This window comes from Dysidea avara, chromosome 9 (genome assembly GCF_963678975.1).
Source record: "Dysidea avara chromosome 9, odDysAvar1.4, whole genome shotgun sequence".
Taxonomy (NCBI): domain Eukaryota; kingdom Metazoa; phylum Porifera; class Demospongiae; order Dictyoceratida; family Dysideidae; genus Dysidea; species Dysidea avara.
Genome location: NC_089280.1, coordinates 5,551,356 through 5,569,379, shown reverse-complemented (window position 1 = coordinate 5,569,379; position 18,024 = coordinate 5,551,356). Strand labels below are relative to the sequence as shown.

At 37.8% G+C, this 18,024-nt stretch overlaps 3 protein-coding genes across 8 annotated transcripts in view; 1 reads left to right on the top strand and 2 right to left on the bottom strand.

Annotated features, from left to right (window-relative positions):
- The window catches only part of LOC136266918 (calcium-binding mitochondrial carrier protein SCaMC-2-B-like), an 82,537-nt gene extending 75,884 nt beyond the window's left edge, over positions 1-6,653 (top strand). For 2 of the 4 annotated variants that reach the window (XR_010706363.1, XR_010706361.1), the window contains 2 exons: positions 5,933-6,127; positions 6,182-6,653. Coding sequence is in view for 1 of the 4 variants with exons in the window: in XM_066061968.1 (XP_065918040.1) it covers positions 234-239 (6 nt within the window). In the remaining 3 variants the exon portion in view is untranslated. Of the gene's footprint in view, positions 1-233; positions 371-5,932; positions 6,128-6,171 lie in introns of those variants that run through there. The other 2 variants (XR_010706362.1, XM_066061968.1) reach the window with 2 other exon arrangements.
- A 1,833-nt stretch (positions 6,654-8,486) lies between these two features.
- On the bottom strand, positions 8,487-11,794 carry LOC136266914 (kynurenine aminotransferase-like). The gene is made up of 4 exons (XM_066061961.1): positions 11,612-11,794; positions 8,810-8,877; positions 8,678-8,764; positions 8,487-8,628 (listed from the first exon to the last, which is right to left on the bottom strand). Exons 1-4 carry the CDS (start codon positions 11,634-11,636, stop codon positions 8,566-8,568), a joined length of 243 nt encoding a protein of 80 aa, XP_065918033.1. The 5' UTR covers positions 11,637-11,794; the 3' UTR covers positions 8,487-8,565.
- A 5,857-nt stretch (positions 11,795-17,651) lies between these two features.
- Positions 17,652-18,024, bottom strand: part of LOC136266912 (coiled-coil domain-containing protein 180-like) — a 31,812-nt gene continuing 31,439 nt past the window's right edge. For all 3 annotated transcript variants that reach the window (XM_066061957.1, XM_066061959.1, XM_066061958.1), the window contains exons 44-45: positions 17,897-17,986; positions 17,652-17,851 (exon numbers count right to left, since the gene is read on the bottom strand). In XM_066061957.1, the coding sequence (XP_065918029.1) occupies positions 17,720-17,851; positions 17,897-17,986 (222 nt within the window). In that variant the 3' untranslated portion in view covers positions 17,652-17,719. The remainder of the gene's footprint in view (positions 17,852-17,896; positions 17,987-18,024) is intronic.

The window sequence follows — 18,024 nt, the reverse complement described above, 5'->3', positions numbered from 1 at the left end:
TGTCATCATATTGAAGTCGGTAAAGTTATGTATTTACACACCCAGTATCCATTTTCTATTTCAATTCACAAGTTACATTATCAGACTTCTATTCATGTTGTTATGGAAACGTGGATGTCCTAAGGGAATACATTTCCAAAAGAAGCCACTATAATGTGTTTATATGATTTCCTAGTATACATGTGTGTAGGACATATGCTTCACACTTATCACTTGTACATCTTCTGCTATAGGCATAGAACATGTGGTTGAGGAAGGAGGGTTTACAAGATCCCGGTGTACTGGTACCTCTTGCTTGTGGTGCTCTGTCCAGTTCATGTGGTCAACTGGCCAGTTACCCACTGTTCCTTATAAGGACTAGGCACAAAGTAAGTGTTAGTTGGGCTGCTGTTACAGCTGCCCAAATAAACACGTATAGCCACACAAGTGTGTGAGAATTTGTAATGTGTTTGAAGAAATTTTACTGTTGGTGCACATGCATTATGTCATTTGGCTATTACCAAAATCTTAACATGTGTAAGTATAGGTTAGAATTTTGATAGTTTTTAAATGGTACACTTGGTTACATTAACAGTTAACAACTTGACCTCTGGATTGCATTATGTATATGTTAAAGCATAGCCGCGAGTGCTATATGAAAAATAAAGTATGAGGCGCGCAGCTGAGATGCTAATAAAGCACGAGGCAAACGGCTATGCTTTAAATGATTTATGGAACTTTCTAGTCGTGTACTGAACTTCACCATACACTAGGACTCGTAATTAACAAGCGTTGCACGAACTATTAGCAGCCTGAACGCACACAAACTAGTTTAACAAAGTAACTCATGCGTATTTCACCATAGTTTGGCATAGTAGACGTTCATTGCGTCTTTTGGCAGGTTTTGCTCGCAATCCACAATCGATTCTATTGTGAGTCACATGGTGAAGTATTTCCGTGATATCTCCAGGACTTGTCTGTTTACATTAACAAACGTAACAGCAACGTTACCTTCTCCCACCCATCATCGAAGCATTTAGGTATGTCTATAAAAGCAATCCAGTGGTGAAACTCATATTGGCTGAGGTGATTGATCACTCAGTGCAGTGAGGCTATCAGCCTTCGCCGGCTTGGGTGATTAGTTGTACTGGTGCGAGCCCCGTAGGCTATTAGCCTACACTAAAGCACGTGGGCAACTGTGTTTTATTGCCCACAAAGAGTGCTTTATTGCTCCGCAAAGAGTGCTTTATTCGTTTAATAAAGCACTCTTTGCGATGCAATAAAGCACTCTTTGCGGTGCAATAAAGCACTCTTTGCGGTGCAATAAAGCACTCTTTGCGGTGCAATAAAGCACTCTTTGCGGTGCAATGAAGCACTCTTTGCGGTGCAATAAAGCACTCTTTGCGGTGCAATAAAGCACTCTTTGTTGTCGATGAAGCAGTTGGCCGGCTGAGAGTGTACTTTATGAAATTTAAAGTACACTTTTCCTTTGATCTCGCCCCGTGTGTGTGTGTGTGTGTGTGTGTGTGTGTGTGTGTGTGTGTGTGTGTGTGTGTGTGTGGTTTTATTTCATGACATTATGTACTGTGTCATCTACCATATAAGGGAAAAGTTTCAATGGGAAAAAGGTTCGTGGTAGGAGGCAAACAAACTTATTCTTGGTTATTGCAGTGGATGCAAGCCCACTAAAAGTGCTTAGCCATGCATGTAAACAATGCAAATTCGTTGATAAATGGGCATGGCTCACAATGATTGTGATGTGTACATACACTGGCATCTGACAATTGATTTAAGTGGGTGTGGCTCTACATTGGGCATACACACTGAATGCATATGGCTTCGTGCATGCCTTCAAACTGCTGCAACACACTTTACTAAATGAGTGTGGCTAGTTACAAACAGTGATGCACAATCTAATATGTGAGTGTGGCTCATGAAAGAAGCTGGACTGCTGCATGTCGTTAAGCAAATTGACTTATGTGACACATCAACCAATCCGGACAAATAGTCATCACAGCTAGCAGCACATTCGTGAGGAAATTTTCACAAATCTGCAAAAGTCTTGCCCATCGAAACTTTCTCCCTATATGGTATTATTAAGTTAGATCATGAAAAAAAATAGTTAGATCGTGATGTTAACTTGTCAGATATTTCTAATGTTCTTTTCACACCCATACCCTACTACCATCACTTGTTAACTCTAACAGCAAATAGTTCAGTATATGAAGCTAGTCCATACTATATTACAGTATCCCTGCTATTGTGTTCACTAGAGACACACTACACAATTATTATGGTGTGGTCCACCACAAGTGATCATGTGATGTAATGGAGTTACTAATTGGTCAGATGACTGCAACAAGAATTATAATTACAACATTTTGTTATGAGTGAATAAATTGTGCAGGCACACACAGCCCCAATGGAATTTGCACAGCCTACAGGGTAGCGTATGATAGAACTTTTATAGTGAACTTGTCTTTATGACAAAGGTTTTTGGTCTGAAGGTACAAGATTTGTTCAATGCAGAGCTGGAACAGTTCTGTGTACGTTGTGGCCTACCCTACCTGGTTGACAGCTATAATGTAGAAATGATATGTTCTTTGGAGAACAGCTATGCAGGCATGAAAATTGTGTTTTCTTTCTTCCTGTCATTATACATGTGGTGTGACCTGCCAGTTTTCTTAGTCGCATATCACACTATCGTGTGTCTTGATAAACAAGTCTCTCCTCTATACCTGGCCAGTAAACCATATCAGTGCTTCACATTAAATGCTGACTGTGCAATTTAACCGTGTCCACATTGTAAAGATTCCTTACATGGTATACAAGTAAAACTCAAACTCAGACATGAATTATTCTGTGTATTGTTATCAGTATAGACAAGAATCTATTCTTGGTGTTGTGAGAAGATGGCTCAGTTGCCTGCAAATGGGGGTATCCATTGCAGAACACACATCGTTACATAATACGATTAGTAGGAGTGTCGCGTTTGTTATCACATGAAGGACATGTGTGTAACACGTGATTGTACTGTGGGAGTAGCTGACACAACCTCATTGTTACATGTATTAGCATCTGGTGAAGTCAGTTGTGAAAATAATATTTTGTATGTTAAAGCATAGCTGTGAGTGCTATATGAAAAATAAAGCACGAGGCGCACGGCCGAGATGCTAATAAAGCACGAGGCAAAGCCAAGTGCTTTATTATCATCAAGGCCAAGTGCTTTATTTTTCATATAGCACGAGCAAGGCTATGCTTTAAATGATTTATGGAACTTTCTAGTCATGTAGCTTCACCATACACTAGGACTCGTAATTAACACTTGTTGCACGAACTATTAGCAGCCTGAATGCACACGAACTAGTTCAACAAAGTAACTCATGTGTATTTCACCATAGTTTGGCATGATAGACGTTCATCATGTATTTTGGCAGGATTGGGTCGTAACCCACAATCAATTCTATTGTGACACATGGTGAAGTATTTCCGTGATATCTCCAGGACTTGTTCTTTTCCATTAACAAACGTAACAGCAATGTTACCTTCTCCCATTGACCCATCATCGAAGCATTTAGGTATGTCTATAAAAGCAATCCAGTGGTAGAACTCGTATTGGCTGGGATGATTGATCACTCAGCATGGCGAGGCTATCAGCCGGGATTTTTCTCTGGCTTGGGTGATTAGTTGTACTGGCGTAATCCCCGCAGGCTATTAGCCTGCACTTAGGTAGGGTCCGCAATCCGAAAAATCAACTTTCACAAATTGATCCCCCTACCTTTGTGGGATGTTCATTGTAGTGTCCCATTGCTAGATCCACCATGAAACTGGAGGCACGGTTGTTGTCTTCACAGAACTATCGATTTTAGTATTTCGTGAGATGCAAAAATTATTTTTTAAATTTCAGGCTCCACACAAAGAACAGGATAAAACTTGCTGCTTAGCTAGATATTATCTAGAGTTAATGTAGTTAAAAAGTACGCACAGTAATAAGCAAATGATTCACTGGGTTCCCGGCACAGGGTTGCTTTTTCTCAAGAAGCAGAAAACGAAACACGAATTTTCGAATTCAAACTGCCCTACCAGCCAAGACAAGAAAAGCCAACTCTTCCTCATAGTGATGTGATAAGGTTGGATGCATAGTCTGTCTATGCTGTTAGTTTGGAAAGGATCTGAGACTTCTCACCATCTGGGTGAAGAACGTCAAAATTTTTGTGCGTCATTTCAAGGGATTCTCTCAATGGTACCAAAGTGCTTTCTGGTACTTCTAATGCCACACCGGTCACTTAATTTTGTTTAGAATGATGATAAATGATGGTTCAAAACGTTTGGTAGTAGTAGTAGTTGGTGTTTCTGTGATTTCATATGATGCAGTATACCAGCAGCTCACCAAGAGCTCCACCCAGCTGAGCTCGAATAAAAAATGAAAGATTTTGTGCATTTTTTGGTTTGTTTTGGGATGTTTTGCAGCATAATGGTGATGTAGGGTGATCTAGTGAAGATTTGAAGCTGCTGTGGAGTGTTAGAGGTGAAGTTTAATTTGGACGATTTTGCTGCCTCCCTTGATACATAGTTTAGAGCGAGCTAGGCGTGGAAGGTGTGGATGAAATAATAATTGACAACCGCTATTACCAAACGTTCAGGGACATCTTTTGCCATGGTTTTAGTCTATAATTGATGATTGTTGTGGCTGCAGAAGTGCTGGAAATGGGTAGAATTCGCAACACAATTCTTTGATGCTGCAAAAAAGTTTGACGCTTGTCACCCAGATGGTGAGAAGTCTCAGATCTTTTCCAAACTAACAGCATAGACAGACTATGCACCCAACTGTATCGAAACACTATGAGGAAGAGTTGGTTTCTCTTGCCCTGGGTGGTAGGGCAGTTTGAATTCGAAACTTCGTATTTCTTTGTCTGTTTTTTCAAAGAAAACAACCCTGTGCCGGGCACCCAACAAACCATTTACTTATTTCTGTGTGTAGTTTTCAACTACAACAACTCTGGATACGATTTGGCTAAGTAGCAAGTTTCGTCTGGTCCTTTGTGTGGAGCACGAAATTTTAAAAATAAATCATGCACCTTGTGAGATACTGAAAATGATATTTCTGTTAAGACAACAATCGTGCCTCCGGTTTCATGGTGGATCAAGCAATGGGATACCACAATGAACATCCCACAATGGTAAGGGGATAAGTTGATTTTTCGGATTGCGGACCCTAACTAAGGCATATGGGCAACTGTGCTTTGTTGCCCACAAAGAGTGCTTTATTGCACCGCAAAGAGTGCTTTATTTGTTCAATAAAGCACTCTTTGTGGTGCAATAAAGCACTCTTTGTGGTACAATAAAGCACACTTTGTGGTGCAATAAAGCACTCTTTGTGGTCGATGAAGCACTGTTGGCCGGCTGAGAGTGTACTTTATGAAATTTAAAGCACACTTTTTCCTTTGATCTCGTCCACGCAAAGTTCTATAAACAATGATAATGTATTAAACTCTGTTCATGGGGACATTTGAAAATTCCTTAATCCGCACACTTGTATACATAATTAAGGTCCCAACACGTAAATAACACGTAGCTCTTTGTACATAGACCTGGAAATCAGGACAAATTTGGTTATCCCAAGTTGTACATGTTACACCTGCTCCATTGTACATGAGGAAAGATACATTACATTACATAGTTGTGATAAGGTATATAATTTCTGTAAACATTTAATTGTAGTAAAAGTAATTTCCATGTCTAGATGTTAGTTTTGATCAGACTGATTACAAATCACAGTCTGTAAATTTTAGCCTTTAAAGTGTGGAGTAAAGATGTCAATTATTTCAAGTGATGCTTGATTTATGGAATTTGTCATAAAACACACCCCTATCATTAAAGAGTAATTATTGATAATACTTAGTTGTACCAACACACTGTATAGTTCTATAACATGATTAACATGGTTTAACAGGTGTGAGTCAGGCAGTTCCTGCTGTATGCTTAAATGGATCTCCTGTATGAAGCCCAACTGGACCAAATAAAATCAAGGAGAAGTGTACTATACAAGACACACTGAGAGGGTCACAGTCAAGAAGGACTATGCAGTGGATTGACCAGTCATGTTGGAAAACGAAGGAGCTAGTGCGCAGTAATCAGTGATCATGAGGTAGGCTGTTATATTCCTGTAAATGAATCATGTTGTATTTTAAGAAACTAATAGGTAATGAAGCCATGTCAATTCATAAGAAAATTGAAGAAAACAGTCAAATAGGAGATGATCAAGGACAGAATGCTGATCTGTAAAGAGCTATCTAAATATTTCAACACCCATGGACAGTTCCATGAAGTTGTGCAGGACATGAAACTTGTAGAATGTTAACACGTTCAGACATCAGATGAGCAGTATTGTATTAAGGTGGCAGATCACAAAACTGCAGGGACACATGTGATTATCCGCATAGTTTACACAAACATTCTTTTCGAGAGAAATGAATTTTTAAAGCTGGACATATGAGATCACACATGCCACAAAGACAAAAAGCAATCAAGCCATATACTAAGGGAAGCAAGTACAAACTATACATCTTATTCGCTGCTCATAGAGAGTTTGAATATCTTTGTTTCATTTTTGTAGCCCAATGGCATATGCATGTCACATGGATTTGTTTACAGTGCAGTAGATATAAACAAGATGGTTAATATTTCTTCATTTTAAAAGCTTTTGTACTTGTATGAGCAAGTAACTACAAAGCAAAACTATACCTTCATTGGTTGATGTGCTAATTCATGGTAAACATTTCAAGTCAAATTGTAGGTGAAAGTTATTGTAGCAAATTTAAGTGCCTGTAGTTTATTCACTGTACAAATCAATTTCTTTGCTCTTCCTACTGTCTAGCACTGTAATTCACAATAGGCTGAAAATAGCTTGTGGCCAGAGACCATTCCTTGGACACTGCAGTTCATGCTGCAATGACAGAAAGAAATTTGGGAATTGTTCAAACTAGGTAGGTTTTTCGGAGATAGTCACATGACCACATACATAGATCCTTAGATTGATACTCTCTAATAGAATAGTTACAAACTAGTGAAATACTCTTTAAATAGCATTAAGTGATTTAAACATTCCAAGATTAAGAAATATTGTTTAATTAATCCCTGGGCAAAATTTTAAACATGTATATAATATATATACTAGACTCAGTGCAGGCCTAGTTAGCAGCTGTTCATGCACACCAAAAACTGGCCATGCTGCTTTAGGCTTAATGCAATAATTTTTTTTTTAGTGTACTGTTAAACTGCCGGTACAACACAGATTTTGTCATTGGTACCAGTTCGGTGTTCAAAATGTAGTCATAACAGTGTTATAGTATAACTTCAGACTCCAGTTAAGTACTGCAAGAGAACAGTGTTTTAAGCTATTGAAACAAAGTTTCATGCATCTCACAAGTCAAAGGTAACACTGGACAATATGGTTTTTAATTCATGCACTTTCAAATTCATAGCTGACAAGTACAGGTATAGGCTGGTGTCCTAACCTCAAAGTTGGCTTGAGGTAAATAGCTTGTAGCCAGAAACCATCAATAAACCTCTTAATTAAAAATTACTGCCTTTAATTTGTAAGGCGGCTCTCCTGCAGCATTCTGAGTTATCCTGATGTCCAGACAATATCAAGTTAACCAGTCCAGTCAATTACGCAATATCAACTGGAAATTATAATGTTAACCAGGAGAGTTTGGAAGGGGGGGCACTTTCAGTTGCTGAAAAGGTTGAGCAAAAAAAAAAAAAAAAGGTCACAGCAATAATGGTTGTTCTTTAAAAAACATATATACTATAAAGATCCTTATTCAGATCCTTATTCATAGCTTCATAGTTTAGCTACATATACACTGCCTCATGAACACTGTGACAGCTTTATTAGAGTGATTGACTGTTCTATTAGAGTATCTCAATCTTTTAATATTTTTAAGGAAGGGGGGAGGGGGCACGCCCCTGAATCCGCCACTGGTAACGTTAACGTTGTTTCTACCGCAATTCGCTTTATTTTCGTGTAAAAATATTTTCATATGCATATGATTTACGTGAATGACTGCTCTATTAGAGTAGTTCGATCTTGTATAAAAATTTTCGTACAAATTTTTGCATACGAAAAATATTTTACAACAAAAAAAAAGCAAATTACGGTGACACAAGAATACACTCATGTACATATCTCACAGTAATGTTACAATAATATGTGTATGGACAATAAGTGTTACAGAAGAAACCAGCTTTGGACTTATCTATATCCAGCAAAACTTACCCCTAACAAATATCCCCCAAGGCCACTATAAGTTCATCCAGCCAGCCACTAGGGTTGATTGTTACAAATACTCATTTTCCCCATCAATGATTATATAGTATGTGGAACAGTCTACCAGTATCAGTAGTTAGGTCAGAATCTTTTAACGAATTCAAGACTGTTTTCCTATCAATTTGTACGTTATACTCATATTGAGTTCTGTACTTTAACAACTATATAGTACAACATTGTGTAAGTGTGTTCATCATAACTGCTGTGCATACAAGGTGATGGTGTTTATGTGATAATTAGGTGTAGTTGAATAGCTAGTGAATTTCCTTAGTATAATCTTGTAGGATTTGTAGTGCTGCTTTAACAGTTTCATCAGACTACAAGATCAATATCATCATCAGTAATAAGTGATTATACAATGGTTACCTTAGCAAAATTAAACCGAATGTAGTTAGTGATGAGGTGAGCATTTTTAGAAGAGTAGAAGGCACTTGGTGGGATGGCACCTAACCCCTGCAAGAAAATATCTGTTGGTGGGTGGGGCTGGATATCAGTTACCTTATTGGCTATCATCCACTTGCACACTTGAAAATCATAAGCCTCATCATTGTTGTCAAATGTGAGACCTACAAACACACAACAGAAACTGTGTTACGTACAAAGTACTGTAGCACTGTATATGAGGATCATTCCCCAACAAAAAAAATCAACTCAAAAACATTAGTTTCATGTTTTCTTCATGACCACTTAACAGCATTGTTCAGAGCAACCTGAAATGTTTTTGATAAGTTTCTATGGCAATGGAAATTTCTACTGGCTGACTAACAAACTGACTGACTGATGCCTTCAGACCAGGGTAGGGGGGGAGGACATGCCCATGAGGTCCTTACCGCTACTAAAATATATTCTAAAGAAATGGATTCTTCTATCTCTTTCTATAGGGATATATCCACAATGAAGGATCATTTGTAGTTGTTTGGGACTGTCAGTGATGAATTGGTGACCACCATATGTCATCATTTCGGAACGCTGATTTCTTTGTAACAACTTTGTTTTTCTTCACCAAAAATTACACCATTGTTAAGTACTAACACAGTAGAATTCAAATGTTTCTCGAACCTTATTTAACCTCGTGGTTGATATTTTGTACAGGAGCTATTGGGTCATGTGAAATACTTTCAAGCATTGCTTAAGTGCATTGCATAACATATATCAATCAGTTCACGTGGACTTGTCCTACCCCACCTGTCTTCAGACAAGCATATACGTATGACTCAACAATGGCTAACACTATAAGCTTGATGTTTGCATGATGTTGCTTGGGGTTTATTGTCAACTGCAGCAGCTACACCACCTCCATCATAGACTTACCCTTATGTGTGTCTTCCACCAGCACAAAGGTGTTGATAAACTGGTAAAATGTCAGTGACATCTTGTACTGTCTACCATGTGATAATGAAATGGGAATCATCCATGAGTTAGTACTACACTTCTACATTTGAAGTAAACTACAATTGTTAGCAGAGACACTCTGGTACAGCTCCTCCTCATATACAACACTGTGTAACTATGTAACAAGGAGAACATAACTGAAAACAAAGTTAGACGATCATGTTGTTTGGTATAGTAATCGATGGCTGGGACAGGTGTTAAACGTGTTGTTACTTTCACAAATTCTTTAGCCATTACTCATACAGTATATAGCAATACATAGTTCAATACAGAGTGTTTGAACAGGTGATCATGAGTCATGACCATGCACCCACATTTAGTCGGTGCATTTTGTTCCTGTTAATTTTGTTTTTGAAAAATCTGTTCAATAATTTGGAAACTGGCCACGCCTCCTTAACAGTTTATAAGAACACTTACCTTATCAGATGTCTGTAAATGAATGGCCCTCGTTAATTCTTTTTAGATAATGGTATACATAGTATGTTTTGATCTTTGGAAGATAATGAGGTCTTCAAAATCCACTGAGAGACCTGCTAGCAGGTCCTTAAAGTGGTTAGAAACCTGTTAGAAGGTTTGTAACCAACTATGTTAGAGATCTGCCAGCAGAAATACCTCTAGCATTACAAATCTCACATTTGATCATTGATTTGATATGCTCTTCCAAACATATTCAGGCTAATAGCCTGCAGTGGGTGACCAGCCGCCCAAGCCAATACGAGTGTAACCATTGGCTTCCTTTTATAAGCATGCCAAAAAGAATTTGATTATGAGACATCGGTCTGGGTTCCTAAGCCATTTAAATATTGTGCTTACATATCACACACAAATTCAAAGAGATACACAAGTATACCCACTACCAGCCAGCTGAGGGTACACACTTAAAGACACATGGGGAAAGACAGTTTTTCTCTCCATGACTTCCAAAAGCAATTTCAAGACAGGACTCTACAGCTGTACAAAGGCTAGGCAGACTATACAGTTATGTATACCTCATCAATTAACATTTGTAACATTTATCCCTTTATGGTGATGTGTAGTCTTCCATACGTGTAGGTTAGAAACCTAGCACAAGGATCTTTGTGGATTCACCTAGGTTTTTAAAATCACAAAGATGGTGTCTAACCAACTTAGAAAATGATGGCAGTTTATATGGGCATATAGGTGGAGTCATTGTGGGATTGGATTAGATGTCGTTTTAAAATCGTCACACAGTGAGTGTACAGTTTTCTTCAAAGAGCTGAAAAAACCAAAGCTCACATCTTATCAGGTGAGTTGGATGCTAATGAAGATAATTGTGTCCATAAGGAAACTGACCAGTTACTGCCATTGCTCGTGCCATGGTGTCACAGCAATGTGAAGAACAGGTTGTCACAAGTTGTTGGCCTATATTTACAGTGCAACAGCAGTATAAATACCAGGCATGGTTTCGTGTATGAACCACACCCACATTATAGATAATGCAAACTAACCATTCTACAAGGAAGCTTACCCATCTGGTAAAATCCATCTATAAGACAAAACATGCATATTAATAATAATAAACACTTTAGAAAACAGATGGGCACTAAACAGAATTTTTCATGATATTATTGGACTTCTCCATTTATCTAGCTACAATGTTCAACTGTACCTCCCATAATCGAATTGCTTTAGGTATGCTTATAAAATCAATGGAGTAGTTAAACTCATGTTTGCTTGGGTGATTTCACCCACTGTAGGCTATTAGCCTGCAATATGCTTGGGAGAGCACAAATCAAAGATCAAAAATGAGATTTGCAATGCCTGAGGTCTTTCTGCTTTTATGAACCTGCTAGTAGGTTTTTAAGCAGATTTTTTAAAGACCTCATTATTCCCAATGGTCAAAGCATTTTATTCATACCATTTTCTAAATTTCGCTACCATACATACCTAAATTTGATGTGTTGGCCAACATGAAGTAACCTCGGCTCCTTCTAGTATGATGGGGTTCATCCCAACTTCCTTCAGAGCTTTGTACACTTCATCTCTCTTGACCTGTAACATACGTGGAAGTTGCTTGAAGTAGCTACCATCATGTCCCAACACTGCTGTCTCCTGTTCAATACCAACTGCAATAGCTTCCTACAAGACAAGGGAACAACAAAGTAAGACAATTAACTATTACCACTCCAGAGTTAATAATATCAAGAGTTCATAACGAACTCTTGATAATATCCTTACCACTATTTGATAATGGTATGCATAACATTAATTAATCTTTAAGATCTTCAAAATCTACCAAGAAGGTCATTAATATAGTAACAGACCAAGGACCTCTAGCATTACATTTTCAGTTTCAATCATATTTGCTAAGCTCTTTGTGAACTAAGAGCCTGCAGTGAGTGACCAGTCACCCAAGTCAACATAAATGCAAAAAAAAATTAAAAATAACCAGTGTATTCATTTTATAAGCATGCTTAAAAGAATTTGATTATTGGAGGTATACTTTGTAGCCATGTTAATGGACAAGTCCAGAATTTTGTTTAACGTCCATCTGTTTTCTAGAGTCTGTTTTCTGGTTTTTATGCTGTGGTGCCATAAAAAACAACTTGTAATAACTCATTGTGATCGTAATCCTGTGTCTTCAAACACCTGTTCTTGATACTGCTGTGACTTCATAGACAGTGGCAATTACTACTTCGTGATCACTGGTTTCCCACTGTGATTCAAGTCTAACTTTAGGAAGCAGTGATAAGGTGCAAGCTTTGATTTTAATGAAAGCTGTTCAGCCTTCCACAATTTTGCAACATTGTGTGACAATTTTCAACAACATAAATACAATTCCACAACTTTATTCATATACCCATATAAAACATCTCCATTATCTAAAAGACTACGCCCTTGGATCTTTATGTTTTAAACTTTGCTTTGGTTATTAAAATCCACAAAGATCCCTTATGGTGTGTAGGTCTTCAACCTAACTCTTACTGACTGCTATCATACAATACGGTAATACTGAATATTATGGAAGTTTACAATAAATTATTGACCAGAAACCAGCTTCACAATATCTTCATGGTATCTTGGCAGTATTGGTTAGGTAGAATCAAGCCCAAAAGTGTCTTCAGAGCAGCCAAAAATGCTTCCAATAAGTTGCTAGGGAATTAATTTTTTTTTTATTTAACACAATTTTCTACTTGCTGACTAACTGCCTGTCTGCCTGATGCCTCCAGACAAGCATAACTCAATAACAGCTAAGGCTACAGGTGTGATTCACTGTTAGACATTGCTTCAGCCCAACAAGTGACTTTTAGCATACCACGATGCATACAATGTACGCATTATGGACTTACCTTTGTTCCTGAGTCCCATTTCTTCTCGCTGACAGTGCAAGGTGTTGAGTTGCAGTAGCACATGATGGCTTCCCTACATTTGTAATGGAAATCTTCTGTATTTTCTATAATAATTGCAGAGACACTTATCATAATGTTCTTCATTTGTAACACTATTGAACGAGCTGAACATAGCTGAAAACGCAGTGTAATGGTCACTTCACTTTTTCAGTAATTGATAGTTGGGGCACACGTTTCTTTTGATGCGGTATGCACTGGTTCAACTTGAAATGATTCAACATAGAGCAGTTCACATTGTATTAAACCAACCATGGAGAAGAAATGTTAGGGATAGTATTAGTTCATTGTTGTTGTCACCTACACCTGCAGATATGCTAGTGGAGAATTATATTAATCCCTAATTCAGTCATGGGTATAGGGATTAAATGTCCACTGGTATATCTACAGGTGTAGGTGACCTACTTTTATAAAGTAATTTTATGAAATCACGCTAGTCAATAAACTACTTTGACTTAGACCACAGCAAGATAAAATGCTCAAATTTCATTGGTTAATTTACAGGTTTCATCTCAAAATAGATCCCAATTACGTATGCACCTGTAACATTGGCAACACTGGGAATTTCACTGGATAACAAGTGCCATACTAATTTTTAGAGCAACATGTATTGAGCTTGTTTCTGCTAATAAACATTGTGTCACAAGTAGCTGTGAAGGTACAACAAGCTGTGGTCTAAATACATGTAAGTTAGACTTTGAAACACAGGGTTCCACAGCATTTAGAAACCCTCAGGCTCTGTAGTAGCGCCCTCACTTTGCTCAGACACCAACACAGGGTCTTCAGATTACTAAATTCCGTAGAACCCTTTGTTTCAAAGTCTAACTATTATATAATATGCGTGCATACATGTACCACAATTACCCACATGTGATATTACTGATAATATGATGATATTACTTGTAGTATAGTAGGAGCAGTAAAACAAGAGTTAGTGTTGACTGTTTGCATGTGTTTGCTGAGTCCTGCTGGCCCCACAGCCCATCCAGTTTAACATCAACTACAAAGTGAACACTACACATGTACAGTGAGATGGATACCTTCCATCCTGTCATACTGAATGCCTTCCCTACACTACCAATAGTGATAGTCCTGTCCCACATCCCAGGTAGTGTGGCTGTAGAGTAGTATCTTAAACCACAATCAGTTGTACAGCGGTCACTGACAAATTTTGGTGAACACATTATCATCAGAGATCAGCCACTCATACACCTCATCACTGATACACAACACATTGTACTTGTGACACATCTCAGCCATCATCTCTAACTCTGACTGGGTGAATATCTGTGAAGACAACTATATGAAGAGAAATAGAAATTTTAAATTTGAGTATATAGGGATCATAAAAATAAAGGAGGTCGCCTACACCTGCAGCTATATATAGTGATCATTTAATTCCTACTTCAGTAGCTGAAGTAGGAATAAGTCCACTGCACATTTGTTTCATTACTGTTTATTTATGTGATCGCCACTCCTCTCTCTTAAAACAAGAGTTTATAGTAATTGTACTCTTGTCTATATTTCTTTTTGTAACGTGATTTATGACCGGTGAATGTACTACATTCATTCAATGGTTCAAAGGGTGCACAATTCAAATGACATAAGTGAAGTTCATGCACAACCTGGTTCATATTGGTAATTAAAATTACAGCAGAAGACTACAAGAATCTGACTGCTCATCATGTTATGGACCATGGACAGTAGTTATGCATGAGACACTAGAAAGTAGTTGAAGGTGAAGGACCCATACATGAAGCTACTATAGTTGTACCGTAGAATCAGGTTGTTAAGCGCATGCGCTTATAAAAACTTTTGTAAAAAATCATATTAAATAATTATGGTGTGAATCATTACGTTGTAACAGGAGTTAGTAGTTCGTGCCAGTCACCATGCCAGTGTGCAAGAATATTTGACTCTATTTCTGGGTGAATCCTTCACAACATTGCAATTCAGAAGGCTGATTGGCTGTATACACAGCAAGATGCACAGTGAAGGGAGATCTCAAGGGAGATGTAGGCGCTCAAGGATACATTCATTTTCCAGTAATTCCAGTATTTCATTCTTTCCGTGTGTAGCTTTGTCGTGTCTTGAGCCTTGCATTTGACCATGTGCGCTATGGTTAATCACAAGAAATGTGTATGTACTTAGCAACTAACATGCACTTAAATAGACACATGCACTTAAAAACCCAATTCTAAAGTATGACAAGTTAATTAGCTTGCACATGCCTACTGCCAATGGCAAAGCGAAAGTTACTGGACAAGCTGTATAGGAAAATATCTTGCAAGTTGTGTACCACTATTGTTGTTGTTGTAAAGTCTTTTAGCAGCAGCTACTGTACATCTTGTGGTTTTGTGTTTTCTCCAGCTGCTAATCTTGTTACATAAGAAACATGAGAAATTCCATTTCCCAATTAAAGGAAGCCAAAACAATGACTATTTTAATGATTTAAGCTACAATACACTCAAAATTATGCCATTAGCTACCAATTCCACAATATGTAGTTAACTGTAGCTATAGCTACATACAATATTTGTCAAAGCTTCGAATGTTGTATTCAAACCTTTAAATCGACATTCGTTTAGGCACTTATTTGATTGCACAACTCAATGCATGGCTTAACTGTCAACTACAGAAAAGCAGCATGGCCATTTTGAGTTGTGTTCTACCATTATACAGTGTTACTAATATGAGAAGTGCTCCTGCAAGCAGTCCACTCATTACAGAAATTATGGACAATTCTTGTAATATAAAAGCAATTATGGTACTACACATGAATCAACATCTACCAAGTAGTGGAACAGAATAGTAAGACAAAAGTAAGTCCATGATGTATGCAGTAGAGTGGTAGGTGAAGAAAAGGCATGTCTAGGGCTTAAGCAACAGGGAAGCATAAGTAATGCTCCAGCTTAGTTAATGCTACAGTTTACCATGCTACAATTATTTTAGACTAGTTTAATTGCACTCAACACAACTTACTCTGGAGATATTTTGAGTGGTCAGGCCATCCATGGAAGTCATAGTCATGCACACTATACTTTTTATCTGATGTGATGTTTAAGTGAAAGATTATCTCTTTCATGTGATGGTCAACTGCATGTGCTAAGCATGTCAAGCTGGGGAGTCTGGGGGCATGCTCCCTCAAGGAAAATTTTAAAAACATAGCTGTCCTTTGAAATGGCATGTGGAGGCTATTTATTGATTGTAACTGCTATTAACGCATGATATGATGATCAATTAGCTCAATGCAATGTCATGCAGTTGACTCATTAGAACTTTTGAAAAGACAATTAACATAAATGTAAATGATTTAGACCAAGCAGTGTAATGAGAACAGTGACTATAATCTGTACCTTTGATGTGCTGGAAAGCAATGAGATGGGTCTGTAGTTCTTTACCAAAGTTTTATCACCAGCCTTGAAGATAGGTACAATCTTATGGATCTTCCAACTCAAGGGGATGTATGCATATTGGAGTGACATAGAAAAAAGATGGTGCAACAGCTGGCACAAAATTGGAGCACATGTCTGAAGAATTTTTGGAGAAATAAGGTCAATGCCTGGTGCTTTGGTAGGGTCCAAAGATACAAGGGCGTCATATACTTCTATTGTGATTGAAATAAAATCAATGTGATCAGTAGGCTCTAAACGGTTATCAACATTGGATAGATCAGATGAGTCTGAGAAAACTGAATGAAAGTAGCGATTGAACATGTTAGCAGAATCAGTGTCAGATTCGGCGATTTCGTTGTCAAACTGTAAAACAGAAGGAAAGTTCTTGGATTGGGTGAGGTTCCTGATATACTTGAAAATATTGTTGTTGCGGTGAGATGCATACTCTCTGATGAGGTATGTCTCATAGTTAGTTTTACTGTTAGCAATTTCCTCTTGGAGTGACTCTTGATCTTCTCTTCGAGATGTCTAGTAGGATGTTGCTTATACCTGCGGCGGAGAGTGCGCAGGTACTTGATGTGATGTCTAATATTGGCAGTGAACCAGGAGGGTTGGTTATTACAGTGAATTTTGGTAAAAGGAATAAATAGTCTCATAGCATTGGATATAATCAGCTCTAATGTTTCCCAAATGAATTCAACATCGTGTGACAGAAAACAGTTACTCAAGTTGTGATATGACAAATGTTCATAGAGTCCTTGGTAGTCTCCTTTGGAGTAATTGTAAGAATAATAAGTAACTTGTTTGACAGGTGGTTTACTAAACAAGTTGAAAGTTATGCTATAATGATCAGACGGGAAAAGTAAAGGGCGGAATGAACCTTTATAGAATCGATACTATCATCCATGTTGGTTAAAAGCAAATCCAGGGTGTTGCCTTTGATATGTGTTGGAAGATTTATGAGTTGACTTGACCTACTGACTGATAAGGTGCAATAGAAAAGGGGCCAAAGTAACGAAAAAAACTCCCTCCAACCCCAGGATTCGAACTTCGCGCAGAAGCTACAGATAATAGTGAACCCAACACTCAACTTCTTACCTCAAAAACATCCTTTGTTATTGTAATTAATCCATGGATTTATTACAATGTATTTATAAATACGCAAAATAAAACCCACACAAAATATAAGTTATTAGATATTTCATTGTCAACTTTTGTTTGTGAATGTATAAAGACAACAGAAAATGATTTTATCACTTATACAATAGTTTGACTTGTTCTACAGAGCTATTCCAACTTGTTGACCACTTCTGCTCATTGATCTCCTCATCTGTCTTAACACCTTCCCACTGACGTAACCTCTCCTTGTACTGGCTCACATAATCCTATTATCACATATCATTATAGGTCATGTGATGCTCTAAGATCACCTGATAGAGTTGATCCCTTGATGTAATGACTGCACCATGAACTGATGTTGATTTCTTGCTCTTTGGCACTGCTGTCACCGTACGATCAAGCTGTACATCATAATCATTGAGAGTGGTCAAATATTTGC